The sequence below is a fragment of the Gadus macrocephalus genome, chromosome 3, assembly GCF_031168955.1.
Source record: "Gadus macrocephalus chromosome 3, ASM3116895v1".
Classification (NCBI taxonomy): domain Eukaryota; kingdom Metazoa; phylum Chordata; class Actinopteri; order Gadiformes; family Gadidae; genus Gadus; species Gadus macrocephalus.
In genome coordinates, this window is record NC_082384.1 from 18,141,961 (window position 1) to 18,157,788 (window position 15,828).

At 44.5% G+C, this 15,828-nt stretch overlaps 1 protein-coding gene across 1 annotated transcript in view; it reads right to left on the bottom strand.

Annotated features, from left to right (window-relative positions):
* Positions 1–1,499: 1,499 nt before the first annotated feature.
* The window catches only part of mad1l1 (mitotic arrest deficient 1 like 1), a 46,129-nt gene continuing 31,800 nt past the window's right edge, over positions 1,500–15,828 (bottom strand). The window contains exons 17-18 of the mRNA XM_060047751.1: positions 12,670–12,863; positions 1,500–2,033 (exon numbers count right to left, since the gene is read on the bottom strand). Coding sequence (XP_059903734.1) covers positions 1,884–2,033; positions 12,670–12,863 — 344 coding nt within the window. The 3' untranslated portion in view covers positions 1,500–1,883. The remainder of the gene's footprint in view (positions 2,034–12,669; positions 12,864–15,828) is intronic.

Genomic DNA, 15,828 nt, shown 5'->3' on the forward strand with positions numbered 1-15,828 from the left:
GATAGAATGAGATCATTAATTATATAAAGACGAAGAAGAAATGGTCGATACCTAAAAATATGCCTCAGGTTCCAGGCATCTTGAACTTAATGGCCCTGAGCTTAACGTCTTTTCTTAGAACTCTTTTTTAAATCAGTGGCTATGCTGCGAGCAGATCTCGAAAGACATAACAACCAAGGATTACGGATGTGGGAATAGGGCTGCTTTCGCAGACAATAAGATGTATATGCATGCATGCATGCGTTGGGGAAAGCATGCATATTACCCAAACAAATTAGTCACAATAGACTTGGGCTATGTTACAGGCATGTACAGAAAATAGATATTGTGTATGTGTGAGAGAGAAAGATAGCGTGAGAAAGTGAGTGAGAGACAGAGAGGCAAAGAGAGAAAGAGAGGCAAAAACAGAAACCTGGCCCAAGAATAATTGTATGTGTGAGAGAGAGAGAGCGAGAGAGAGAGAGAGAAATACACATCATATATTATCTTTCAAGCTTGGATCCCAGCCCAACCCTTAAAGAGAGAGAGAGAGGGAACGTGGTCCTTGGTGGATGTGTGTGTGTGTGTGTGTGTGTGTGTGTGTATACATGGAGGGTGCACCTGGCTTTTGTAATGCTCAAATAACTAAAAAGAATCGGTTGGTTTAATCTTGCAGTCTGGGTGCCAGTGATTCCAACCCCTACCCCCGAGCCTGAGGTACTGAAAATGTCGCAAACCGGTGCAGAAATAAATGGGTAAACATCCGGTGCAGCACTGCTGCAGGAGCCATAACTTATCAATAGGCTATCGAGCCACGCTATAGGATGACGCATTACACAGGGCGGAGACGTTCTGAGCCAACACCCTGGGAAAACAAATGAGGGTTGGGGAGTTGTCCCATATACAAGAGGGAGACTTTCACTGTGAAACGTATAGGGAGGCACCAGCTGGGGTATTGTCAACCATATATATTATTCTCTATATTGGGTGTTTCTGTAAGGAGGATGGGTTTGATTCTCATTTTGGTCTTTTCTAAAGTTTGTGTGAGTTATTAGATTTCTCCCTGGATCGTGCCTCCCTCCATGTTATTGGTTTTATTGGTCTCTATTGCGCCGCTCCAACTATCTCCAGTCCCTGTCTTTTCCCCGTTCTAATTACGATTCAGAGCACGGTCTCTCATGTATTCTGGTCGCCGAGGTTCTGGGGAAAAAAAAAAAAGGCGAAATTCATGATCAACTGTTTCAAATTCCGTCGTGAGACACAGCCTGACTTCATATTGTTACAAGTTCTGAACAAATATATTCTATAGATTTTATTCCCATCTGTTTTATGGGTATAAACGGGTACCCATAAAGTTAGTACCCATAAAATGGGTACTAAATTATAACTGCAATTCAATTTTGATATTATGGAGGGAAAATGTTATGTCTTTACTTTTTAAGAGTTTAAAAAGTGAAGATACACACTAGGTAATTCTCTTAATTACAGACACACTCCTTCATAAAACACACATGATACAATTAGAAGTAAATACTTGCATTTTAATCATAAAAATATTTAAGAAAACACAAATCCTCAATCCCATGATACACTGTCAAATAGCAACGACAAAATACACACATTAGACTCCTGTCTATATCAATATTGCGCGTCATTGAATTTCACACATTTCCATATCATTCTCTTTCACCAAAATGTAATCCCTACAGGTGGGGCTGACGAGGAGAGGAATACAGCTTTCCTTTCCTCGTGTACCAAATGACTGTTGATCCACTTAAGTGGTAAATCTGTCGACACATTTTCCTTCCACAACCACCTTCCGCATCCTGTGAAAGAAAAGGAGAGGCAATAAAAAAACTAAAAAAACAAGGGGACCCAAAATCACATGCTTTGTTCTGATTGGCTCAGAAGATCGTTTGCCGGCTGAAGAGGTCAAGGGTCACGGCGGACAGGAAGGCGGGGATGCTCTTCTGGTGATGCAGGTGGAGGGCAACCATCTCCCCGAGAGTCTTGGAGAACTCCGTCTCCATCAGCTGCATGACGCCACTGGAGCCCTACACACACACACAAAGGACATTACCTCATATATAAAAGTCAAGGTATTCCATCACAGGCTTCACATCCAGGGGAGGGAAAAAGCCACTTTGCGGTGAGGCCGGATCAATTGAATAAAAAAATAAAAAAGATGTTTATATCTGTTTGGGATTGTGGGGTGCGTGTGTTCGTGAGTCACACACACACACACACACACACACACACACACACACACACACACACACACACACACACACACACACACACACACACACACACACACACACACACACACACACACACACACACACACACCCACACCCACCAGGGCGACGGTGGTGTCTAAATCTGCCTGGATTAATTAAAAGGAAAGCAGCCGCTCAGGGCGATGTAGTGAAGGAGAGAGAGAAGAGGGGAACGAGGGAACCGAGGGACGCAGTAATTAAAGGATTGCACAGAGGGAGGGGACACGCACACCTTCACGTAGACACAGGGTTCCCTGGACACTCTGGAATAATATTAAGACATGGAGAAGTTTTCTATCGCTATCGTGCGTGCGTGTGCGTGCGTGCCCGCGCGCATGTAAAACCGTGGGCAATGGAAAAAACCCTCGCCCACCGTTTGAAAAATGAAATAAACATTTGGCGCTACAGCGCAGACTCAGGAAAAAAAACAACACAATTTGGAGATAATACCAATTCATACTGGAGAGTAATGAGAGGCGGCGGCCGAGGCTCAACATCAGGACTATTTAGTTTGGGCGCTGGGGCGCGGGGATCATCAGCAGCCATGGGGTTGACCTATATTACCGGCTAATTTAATGAAACCAAGTTCGGCGTTGCCGTACACAAAAGCAGACAGCGCAGCAACTCTGCCACTCCGCTGGGACGAGCCGTAACTGGTTGTTGTGGGGAGCGGGCAGGAAAACAGAACTAACCACATTTGCAATTTTGCTCGGTAGCACTGAGGACGCTCTTGACAAAATTGATACTTAGAGAAAAGGAAATGGAGAAAACAATGAACAAGCCAGGTCTAGCTTGATGAGATTTTTTTTGTTGCCGAGCAGAAGATATGTTTTTTCTTAACTAAAGGTTGAGAGAAGAAGAAGAAGAAAAGGATAGTGTATGCCTCTGCTATCAGCTAATCAGAGGGACACTTCAGCATTCATTGAAGTCGTGGTCGGCAATATGTCAACAACATGTCAATGCTACAGAGCAAAACACGAAATACACACTCAAAATTAAAACACGCCTATTTAAGTCCAAGCAATCTGATAAGTGGCTCTAATTCACCAAGGAGATACAAATTGCATATTTTCCCTCATTCAAGAGTTCAGAGTCACACACGAGCGAGGCATTAGAAAGGATGACTCGGCTGTAGTTTGCCCTTGATCCTATTATTTTGTATAATGTTGTGAAGCCAGTCGAGCAGAGCGATCCCGGGCCCGATCCTTTTAAATTGCTCCAGCATTTCAGCTGGCTGACACCACCGGGCCCGCAGTACAGTACGGAGTGGGGGGGGGGGGAGTGCATCCGTCTAACCAAAAGATGTCGACCCCAGAGAGGGAGTGACTCAGCTCCAAGATGATCAAATCATCCTAAATGAAGCAGTAGGAAGAAGTGTATTAAGCACTGCGGTGTAGAGCATCTGAACACACAAACAGTGTGTGTGTGTGTGCGTGTGCGTGTGTGCATGTGCGTGTGCGTGTGCGTGTGCGTGTGTGAGAGAGACAATGAAACATTGGATAATAAGCCAAAAATGATGTTGATGGGCTGCAGACAGAGGTGGGATGCCATAGTTGATGGAGCATGTCGGGGAAATTAAAGCATGACCCTTCAACAATCCCACTGGCATTCCTCACTCATTCCATCTGAAATGCTCCACTTTAACTCTAATCCACCATTGCTGCTGTATTCTCAGCCTCCAACTCCTAGCCACACACACACACACAAACACGCGCACACTGGCCAAGGTAAACACCGCAGGCTGTTACCATGGAGATGTCATTGTCAGAAACACCTTCAGGTGAAGCTGTCCGCAGCGAACAAATTGAACGAGTGCATGTGTGCAAGGGGGTGCGTGTGTCTGTACGTGCATGTGTATGTGCATGTGTGCACCAGTATGCACGCGTGTGCTCATGTGCATGTACAGCGGTATGCACGTGTGTGCTCATGTGCATGTACATCGGTATGCATCATGGCGTTGGTACAAGTAGCAGGGGGTGAGAGGTTCATGGGCGAGCCTGCAGCTGAAAAAGGAGCTCAACGAAGCCCGGGATAAACGCCCGGTCTTCCGGAGAACACCTCGAGTTCTTCGCGCACGCTTGCTCGCTTGATTGCACCACGCGCTCAAGACATACCCCAGGGTGGGGCCCGGGAAAGGTTAGCCAGAGCCCAACACGGATCGCATAAGGTGAACGACACCCAACCGGGAGGTTGCAGTCTATGTGGATGACATACATGAGCAGAGAGGTGTGGACCAGATGCAAGTGTCACACTCACTCTGCAAGCTTAGACCAGAGCTCCCTTGAGTCTTTTTCAAGCAGCTCCGGGCTGCCTGAGCAGTATCTATAGGATTTCAGCACTCAAAAAGGATTGTGGTAAATGTGACCTTAGGAAAAGAAGAACCTGCGATTTAAGGGGCTTCAATTCTTGTAGAATGTACAGGATTAGTATTGTGCAGGTCGAGGGTGGATCGCTTCAACGTAAGCTGTAGGATATGTAGGAGGTCACCAGTCGCCACAGGGGGAAAGATCGAAGAATCATAATCAAAGTCAATCAAGTCAAACACCCTTCTCACTGGCCCTGGTAGAAAAACCGAAAGAAACCGGATAGAGAGGAGCCATTAATAAAAGCAGCAGAAGCGGCTGAGATTCATTTCAGAAGTATCGCCTTCTCGCCCTCCGTTTTTCTTTTTTTAACATCATGGATTTCAGCTGGCGTGAATCCAGTAATTCCACCCCTCAACCCTTTCCACCGGTGGAACCTAACGCGTGTGCACCTCCATGTGACAGTGGAGCCAGCAGACCCAATTAACCAAACGAGTTCTACTCTCACTTCCAGAGAAATCGCAACATACTGTCCGAAAGGTGCCACACGGGCCACACCATAGAGCGAGACCCAGAAGATAGGGTAGTCGCAGTACGTTTCCGCCAGGTAAAATGTACAAAAAGCCCAACGGTGACGCCCGTGTTGCCGTAACAACTGGGATTCCGAACCCGAAATTTGTGAAAATGACAAATGCAACGTGACAATATCGTTTAAGTGAGTCTCCAAACATCGGTAGGCAGGTGTTTGGGTCTTTTTTAGTCTTCCAACGGGAGGATTTCAAACCACTTCACAAAAGAAGGTCAAAGAAGGGTTTGTTTTTCCCTTCTTAAAAAAAAACAACAGCTTTATTCAAATGCTGACCTTATCAATTCTAATTTGCATATTCACACCTTCCTAACAAACGTGTTTTAAACAATATCTGACCTTTATGAAAAAATACACCGGAATCTCTGTTGGGGGGAAACGACAAAATTCACCAGTAAAATCAGACGGGGGATAGGACAACAAAAAGGTGCGGGTACCTGCTGATACCGGGATGGAAAAGAGATTATTCCCCCGGCAAAAGAAACCAAACTGACATCTCACGGAACAAGTTGGGAGACGAGAGGGGGGGGGGGGGGGGAAAGCAACTGAAGTCTACCTCAGACTTTCTGAACATAAAAATCGAGCAAAGAAAAAGTGATGAAGGACGAACGTGGAGCGCATCGTGGGGTTTGAGGCACTGGCCCGGCCCGGCTCCACTTTTTACTTCTGCGTCCAATTAATGGAAATCAATCGTGCCTGGCTCGGAGATTCGGGGCGGGGCTTGTGTGATGACCTCACCCGACCATGGAGTAGGACGATGCTTTGAAACTCAATCACACCACCCCCCCCCCCCCTCTCTCTCTCTTCCAGCCTGGACCCAGACAGTGTCACAACCGGTGGGCTAATCACACCCACCGGCAACAGGCGTTGGCGGAAATGACCAACTTCATGTGCGCGGTGCCGGTATCAGTATGTGTGCGTGCTGGTGTGTGGGGGTGTGTGTGTGTGTGTGTGTGTGTGCAGGAGTTTGTGTGGTGGGTGACAGATGGCTCTATGTGGAGGTGCTGACAGGCAGGGTCACAGATCGGCTGACCTCCGTCTTCCGCTGCCTTCTGCTAATGAGGCCACCGTCCTTCCACTCCACGCGCCTCACACGCTGGCCAGTGAGATCCGCTCTCACCGACTCAATGTGACGGAGAGAGAGAGAGAGTGTGAGAGCGAGAGAATATCCACTCTCGTTTTAACCTTTGTTCCCTTTTTTAAATGTCCACTTGTCTCTGGCATTTCTACCGGTCCGAGACCGGGCACGTAACCCCTCTCCCCTTGAGTAGAATGAACACCGGTGCAGCATGTAGACGATGCACTCAGGCTGGATACTATAGCCGCTGATGAAGGATATATATATATATATATATATAATATATATATATATATATATATATATATATATATATATATATAGATAAATAATAACCAGGGAAAAAAAGAGAAGAGGGATTAATTGAATAATCTGAAATCTACAAATGAATAGCTTTCAATTTAAATGCAGATTTTGGCATTTTTATGCATGATATAGCACAATGAGTACGAAAGAGACAGGGGCCGGGGACGAGAGAGAGAGAGGGGGACAAGAGCGAGAGAGGCAGAGGAGAGAGGGACAGAGCAAAAGAGATAGAAAAATGATCTGGGGACAGTTTCTGCCCACCCATTTCTACAGATCTTTACCTTGTTTACCGCTTAAAATCGATACGACCTATTGTGACGGTTGGATTTCAACACTTGCAACTGTAAGCGGCTAAACAACAACCAAGTGTCTGGTTTCACCACCTTCCCCCCCGTTTGTACTCTTTAGCTCGGAAGGTCACCGGAGTGGCTGATGGCACTCAACCGCAGAGTGCAAACACCTGCGTGACATGATGAATCGCACAGAGAGTGACGCTCTCACATTTCAAACCGAGTCCCGCAGCCTCACTCGATACAATGACGGCTAATGGCTCCTCATGAACCCTAACAACGCCGTCGTCGGGGGCCAGCCGTGGCGGAGGCGGTTACCATGGTGACCGTAACACGCATCGTGAACTGGCTCAGTGCAATTCGGTCTGCCTTGTACTTCCACCTGTTCCTCTTCGGGGAAAAAGTGCCCACACCAATGAAACTGTAGCCCATTGATGAATCAAAACAGTTCTTACTGTACGAAAATACTGCAAATAAAATAATACATTGAAATACTTTGTAAAATATCAAAATCAATGGCTCTGAAGGGACACGTGACGACCGGGGCAGGGCCTGGTCTCTGGTGCGGCCCGGAGCTGCTCTGATCCTCAGCAATATTCATGAAGTGGGCCGGACTTCTGGGTGCTTCAGATGTATCATGTTACCACGGCGCCAGCTGACATAAGCTCTCAACATGCGCCCAGGGAAGAGAAGGGGCACAGCAAACACCTGCACGCACACACACATACACGTGTACACAAACACACACACACGCACACAAAGGAGCCAACCCCCCATCTCCCAAGGGCAGAGGGGGCAGGATACTGTCAGGAGGCATCAGAATCAACATGGTGTGTTTTGCCCCAGCTCTCAGCTAGATTTGCGCTCTCTGGTTCCCCATAGAGAGGTTTGAGTAACCAAGAGGCCATCGACATAGCCACCTGAACACCACTGAATCACATAGCTCTCTCTGGTTCCCCCTGTGTGGTCTGTGTTTACAGATGAGACCTTTTATTGACTGCTGTTTATCTTAACAGATGTCCAAATTGGAACTCTAAGCATTATATTTTCTTTGTTGGTTTTTTCGAGACAGTGAGCAAAAAATATACATAATTCAGTCAATAAAATAAGCTTTCTGTCTCTTCATTACTCCACCACCCACTCAATGGTGAATTATAATCATATTTTATAATCCCTTTATAATGATCATATTGCCCAGGAATACCAGTCTCTCTCTCCCTCTCTCTCTCTCTCTCTCTCTCTCTCTCTCTCTCTCTCTCTCTCTCTCTCTCTCTCTCTCTCTCTCTCTCTCTCTCTCTCTCTCGTTCTCTCTCTCTCTCTCTCTCTCGTTCTCTCTCTCTCTCTCCCTCTCTCAAGGTCAGAATCTGTCTGTAATCCTTAATAAGAAAAATGACTAACTCCACAAGAAGGATTAAGTACACACAAACGTGCACGGATATAGAAATAGCAACATCCAGAAATAAAGATGTCATTCCTTATGTCAATAACAAGTGTAGAAGAATTTCTGAGAGATTCTGGTTTAAGGCTGAACATTGAGGCCCAGATGAGAGAGGGTACATGGACGCCAGGCGTTCAGCAAATTAGATCTGCTGACCTTACGAAAAGTAACTACATCAAATAGACTGTCCTTTTGGGGAGGTAATACCAGGTATTCAGATTAATGGTTTTTACTTTCCTTCGAAGGTTAATATGCACAAAGAAATAACGATTAGCTTGAGCCTCCGCTTTTTTTAACTATTTGCATTCTTAAAAGGGCGAGTGAACCCAAAACCATTTACAATATTTGAACTTTATCTAAAATAAGACTGGAATTTTGAGAAAAAAATAGTAATGTCCTATGTTTTTGCCATTTTCTGTCAACCAGTTTGTGAATGGTCATTTCGTGACACCAAAAGGCATTTGAGGATACTCGGTGTCGCCAGGACTAAAGGACACCGGTGATGAGGTTTGTGGAAGTATTGATCTCCGTCTGGCCAGTACTGGATTTTGATGCACGTGTCTGAGATAGGGTTAAGCTTCTCAGACACTTCAAAAATATTACTCTACGGTACGGAGTAATACGAATTTCATCACCCATAATGCACATACACAACGACGGTACTACAAAAAGTAGCAAAGTTGGCGTGGTCATGGGGATAACAACCCCTCCCCCCAACTCCTTCCTAGAACTCACAGCCCAAAACATGTTTTAAATACATAGTATTTGAAGTTCGAGCTGAAACAGGGAGTTCCCTCCGACTTTAGGTAAAATACCTCATCTCCTCTGACTAAAAGCCTATTCAAATACTTTTTTGATGATGGATGACATGCTTTTCATCCATTATGCTTTTCAATGCCGTTTGTGGTAGGTTTGGAAATATGTTAAATGAAATGGAACAAGCCTTGAAAATGACTTCCTCACTATTGCATTGCTTTCCAGTTTAACTGGTTTGGTTTAATGTCTATAATATTTAATCTTTAAGACCAGATGCAGTTAAGAGCCGGATCCCATCAACTCATGGATTTTAGTAGGTCTTTATTTTAAACTTCATTTTAAGTACAATTTATTGCTTTTAAATGGTTTTGACATTTGGCAATAACATGAGTGGGCTACATGGAAGGAACCATGGCATGGGTTTGTTTCTAAATGAGGACGCAGTAAATATTGCAACCACATTCCCGATTAGCGAGGGACCTCTTAAAATAACCGCAAACTTGTATAATCTGCACTCAACCTCAGAGGTCTCACAGTTTTAAGACGACACGACAAGCCGTCTTTAAGACCCCAATCACTCAAACAGAACAAGATGTAGACACACCCCTTCCTTCCTACTCCAACACCCCCCACCCCTCTAAGATGGCTCTCTACCCAGTCCTCTCGTTCAGTTAATGGCGGTGAGGTTTTAATGAGCTGTCCCAGATTGTATCTCGTATTTTCATTAAGGATGAAAGAGAAGAGGAACAGTAGAGGACGGGATTCTTAGCCGTTGTTGGCGAACCTCTTGAAGCAATAAATCAGCGCCGTGTACACATTGCAGCTCAGCGTGTGAGTGTGTGTGTGCTAAACGTCCGATCAACAGCAGAGGCTGTCCAACTGTCCAAGCCCAGTGGTTGGTCTGCTCTCTGAGATTGCAAAGCCAACATGGGGGAGGTCTCATATAGAATTAAGATGAATGTGGTTACTTTTTTTTTCGAAGCAAGCCAAGCATCATGATCCAAGCTAGAAACCGTTACAATAATAGGGAAATATATATATATCTTTTTAAAACTCCTAATATCAGGCAAGTATGCAGATAAAGAAAAGAGGATTTGAAGTTGTACATCTGAAGCTTAACATAAACTGAAAAAAGGAACTGAACTGAGCTTGAATACAGAAAAAAAGCTTTGTTTGTTTCATGCCGATCAAATTGTTTTGTGCTGTAACGACATTTCTTGGTCGATTTTTTTACTAAATCTGAACTAAAGTTTGAAGAATAGTTCTAAACCCCACCAGGTTTTCTGCAAGGATCAAGTGTGTCAAATTGCTCCCGTACCAAGCGGAGCCGTTTATCTGCCTGATGAGCATCATCATAACTACCTAATCACCAAGGCTAATCAAACCTCTCACCTAGGGGTGCGCTTCAAATACCCCTGCCACCCTACTGCACACTATTTAGTTTTTTTCCCCACCCAAATAAAAGCTCCTCATGGCATTGATATGCCATGAGGAGCATATATTCATTATTGTATGTATTTAAAAAACATGTATTGAGATTTATATTTATGAATGTTTGAGTGCTTGTCCGAGAGGAAGCCGTCCTTGGTTAAAATGTGTTGGATGTTCTGCGTCAACTGTGTGACCAAACTAGATAAAACAAGACCGTTAAAATGAAACTAAGTTCATAAAACAAGCAACTGCATATAGCATCAATGTATAAATATACCTGTTTATATAACGGAAGCATGCAGTTTCATATTTCCCCTTCTTATCAAAATGTACCATACTATTATCTAATCTGCTGATTACTTCCTGACTGCGGATCATTAAACACACATTTGGTCTGTGCTGTGAGATATATCCGCTTTAAGATAACACCAGGGATAAAAGTGTTCAGATGTGCACAGTAGGGATTAATTAGTTGGAGACGGTTTAACAAATTAGACAAAAGGAAATGAATCTGGTTGACACTAACGCCAAACTTTTGCCATCTAATTCAAGTTAGATACAGGTCTGTGTAAGACGTAAAAGCATGGGTGTTAGGTGGAGTGGAAATACATACCCGATGTATGAGGGAAGGAAGGGGGAGACATAGACAGAGACAGAGACAGAGCTGGGTTAGACAGTTAACACTGTCAGAGCAAGGGATTAGATTGTGTTACACTACTAGATTTGGATATTAGCGGAGGATTATCTGCTAGCTGAGGTGAGTACAAGTAATTACAGATTGGATTCAAATGTTAAGAGTTCTGGTCGAAAAATCCATACTTCCTCTCTTTTTTACCGACTCGCCTGATCCCTTCCCCTTACATTAATCTGTTATATTCTGTTATTTACAAGATTAAAAAAATCGTGCACAAATGAATTGGCCAAGAAACACCAGCTGTGCACGGTATTCCCCACAGTGGATGTCTTGTGTGCGCGCACGTGCTAGTTTGCGTGCACGTGTTTGCGTGTGTATCCGTGCATGCGTGTGCGTGCATGCGTGTCCTATTCCATTAGTAGTACAGACCCTTTTGTCTCTCCTGGGTGGCCAGCCGTCATGTACACTGGAACAGCAGCCAACACACCAGGAATACAAATAGCAGAGGTGTTGGCATCTGCCGTCCAACCATGTGTGTCCGTATCTCCGTGTGTCCTTATCTGTGTGCATGTGCGTGTGTTAGTACGTGCCTACATGTGTATACACATGCATATATATGTATATTTATGCTTGGGTCGACAGCGTTGGAGGCACGTCGAAGTGAGGTGTGACACTGTGTGGTGGAATTTGAGGAGGTGTGCATTTGAGTGCAACTATAAGGAATTGTGTGTGCATGTGTGTGTGTATGTGTGCGTGAGTGTGGGTTAATCAGCATGCATGCATTGGCGTGGGATGGTGCTCTGAGGTTAATAAATATCGACAGTGAATTATCTCCCCTGGCAGGGTCGCAGGTGGGCTCAGTGCTCCAGATTAGACACACCGCAAAGGAAACACAAACACACAACCCTCTCCGCCTTATCTTCCTTTAAACTTTAAGTAACAGTCCCAGCCCAAGAGCGAGGCAGTGGCAATCAACCACTATAAATACCCTGGGGCATTCCCTGTATGCAAGTTTGTGTATGTATAAGTACATGTATATTTATGCGTGTGTGTGTTGGGGGGGAGATTTTATTTTGACAGTCCTTGCACTGATCCATGTCATACCTCGCCATTGAAGCTCCTTTTGTGAAATACATTTGAGAGCAGGAGAAAGAGAGAGACAGAGAGAGACAAAAAGAGGAGGGAACGCAGAGAGGAAAGCAGTACGAGTGAAAGGCATTTTTAGAAGATAAAAGAGAAAACGACGGAGACAATGAGAGAAGAATGGATGAAAAGAAGATCAAAAGGGCTTCGAGAGGCAGGGAGGAGAGCACCGGAACCTCTTCAGAGGCAAGAGATATGGGGACTCGCAGTGTTTAACCGCACGGACACTGGCATAGGGCCAAAAACACACTCCTTTGCACGACCACAGATTTTAACACACACACACACACACACACACACACACACACACACACACACACACACACACACACACACACACACACACACACACACACACACACACACACACACACACACACACACACACACACACACACAGCAAAAACAGCCAGTCAAACCATTCCCTCTCACACACACACACACACCTTCTTGAAGAGCAGGGAGTCGTCCATGTGCTCAGCATACACAGAGGAGAGGCGGTACTGGTTCTCCGTGGTGACGTCGAGCTGGTAGCCCGTCAGCACGTAGCACATGGTGCGGAACTCCTGGATCTTCCTCTGGAACACCTCCTTCAGCCGCTTGTTCTTCATCTCGGAGCTCTCCATCTGCTTACGCAGATCTGGTAGAGGGAGGACGGAGAATGTGTTGCAGAGTCAATGCTGGACAGAGACACCGGCGAGATTTTTCCCGTTAGGGCTGAACAATGGCAATTATTTCAACCAATATTGTGATTGTGATTTACTATGCAATTTTTCTTTTTAAAGTTCCTTATGTTCTGTATTATTCCCTAAACAAGCAATAATCCTTTCTATAGTATGACCAACACAACATTGGAAGCAGTCAACATATAAACTGCTCTTTCCTTTGCTTTGTCCAAATCGCGTTCTATCACACCGTGATGTTTGTTTGAATTTGATCAAACGTCCAGACCGATTTCCCGTCACACAACCGAACAAGTGTTCAATATTCATTTACATTTAGGCCACATGGCAGACGCTTTTATCCAAAGCGACTTACAATAAGTACATTTGTCAGAAGAAAGAGAAACAATATTTCGCTGTCGGTACAGCAGGGACGTTCATAGAACCTAGTGCCAAGCACTAACAATGTTGAGGTTAACTCATTCCCTGTAAACAAAAAAGATAGATCTGATTGTGTACATTAAGGCGCGACAACATTAAGTGCCAGAACAAACACCATACAATATGTGCGTATGAGGGCTGTGGGGGGGTAAGTAAATGGTAAATGGACTGCATTTATATAGCATTTATATTTTACCCAAAGCGCTTGACAAAATTACCTGACATTCACACACCGACGGCGGAGTAAACCATGCAAGGCGACAGCCAGCTCGTCGGGAGCAGTTAGGGCTAGGTGCCTTGCTCAGGGACACCGCTAGGAGGAGCCGGGCATCTAACTAGCAACCATGCGTTTACCAGCCAACCCGCTCTACCTCCTGAGCTACTGCCGCCCTCGGTAAGTGTAGACGTTTGGATTGTATTTGTGACTGATACAACACAGAGGGTTAAGCTTGTTCTTAATAACACGAGCACGAAGCGCCACGGTTGTTGTAATGTGATACATTTCATAGACCCATTTCTCCAAAAGGCCTTAATATTAACGCGAGAGTGCAGAGCTCGGGAACAGAGAGACATTTGCACCGACAAGCAACTTAATTCATTTGAAAACGTACAAACACACATGAATTTTTCCTTTTATCATGTTAAACGAAAACCATGGGCGTCTCGCCTATCGACTTTTAAACATTCACACAATATGCCACCTGCGTGAACATAAGTGCTTTTCCTTAACCAACAGCTTGGAGGTTTTAGCAGGAACAGATGCAATATACGATGTCTGAACTAAGCTCCAGTTCGCATCAAACACCAGTACCCCGCGAGGAACAACTGTTCACACTCCATATGGCCACCTACTCTGGATGAAGTGCTGTGATAGGAGAGCACCGATGGATTTACCAGTAGTCTCACCGACTAATTAAGTAATGGTCTTTGGACTGAGATCATAGGTGGGTTCGGATTCCATTATTTATAAACTATGGGGAGAAAACACATCACCAAACGATTAACATTATCCATCAGTTGTGTTTTATGCTGATGTGCGGGGTAACGTGCTGAAATCCTGACTAAGCATATTCAGATGGCAAATGGCAGGGTAAAAATGAAACAATGCATCATGATACTAAGTAGGTGTTGGCCTTCCAGCATCAGTTTGACCTTGCTCTTATTAGAGGTATTACTCCATGCCAGTTTCATCATGACCAGTCAGTTCATTCGGGCACTCAGTCAGTCATTCCTACAGCAGCAAGCAACCAAGAACATCTATTGGTCAGCATTTTTCTAACACACACACACACACACACACACACACACACACACACACACACACACACACACACACACACACACACACACACACACACACACACACACACACACACACACACACACACACACACACACACACACACACACACCTAGAATGCCTTGTCTGCTATTTCTTGCCTATTTGACTATTTCTACAGGAAGGTGTCGGGAAACTATAAATAGAGTGGGGTGTGTCTCCTTGCACGTGCGGTATAAGTGTGTATGTCTGTCCATGCGTCCCAGGGGTCCCTCCTTTCCAATGGAAGTGCGAGTTTGTCAGCGGTGATCATCACTTTTTTCCTGAGTGAGATTATGTGAAACTTGTAATTTTATGGCAGCTGTCAAAATACCCACAGATTGATCCTCTGCCCAGCTTTTTAATAATGGAGGCCAAAAAAAGCATGCAGACACAATGACGGGAATACGCTTTTTAACACTGTAGATAAAACAGTCACAGAATTTCATGCTTTTCCGAATATTTATTATCTAACCCTAAGCCTGTGATTTTCTGTATATTTGCATATATAACAGCCTTTAAAAGGGTTTCATTCTGCTGCGTGAGAGAGGCACAGCAATTATAAGCGTTTCTGATCAGTGCACTAAACGAGTCAGGTGCAAAAAAAAAAAAAAGCGACTAACACACACACCCTGGATGAATAAGGAGTGACATTAAAGGGCCCTATTCACAACAGACCTTTCCTTTCACTCGCCCTCCAGAAAGAGTTAATCTGGAAAAATTACAGATGAAATGCTCTTCTTACTCCAAACCGTAAATTCGCAACAGAGAACATTTGGCCGAATTTGAACCGATCCAGCAGTGACGTAACTAATGGTTCTCCTCAGATACCCTTTCTGAACTGAAAAATTTTCCAGAGCACTAGTGGTCTAACTTTCTTTCAGGGCGTGAAAAGAGGAGGAAGTGGTTGAAAGGAATTTCAAGATAAGTTTTTCGGTGAGGGTCATAACAGACCATTGATTGAACCACCATATTGCAAAACATTTCCGACTCGAATTCTTCTTCCAAAATACCTCTTAAATACAATAACAAAGTTGTACATTTCCACAAGGACCACAGAGGCCCTACAACCAAACACTGCTAGCAGAGACTTAAATTCAAGTATTTAAAGTAAACTTGTTTGTATGAATTAAAAAGTACGCAATGAAATCTTGTTCAATCCGTTCCACCCCCGGAAGCCCAAA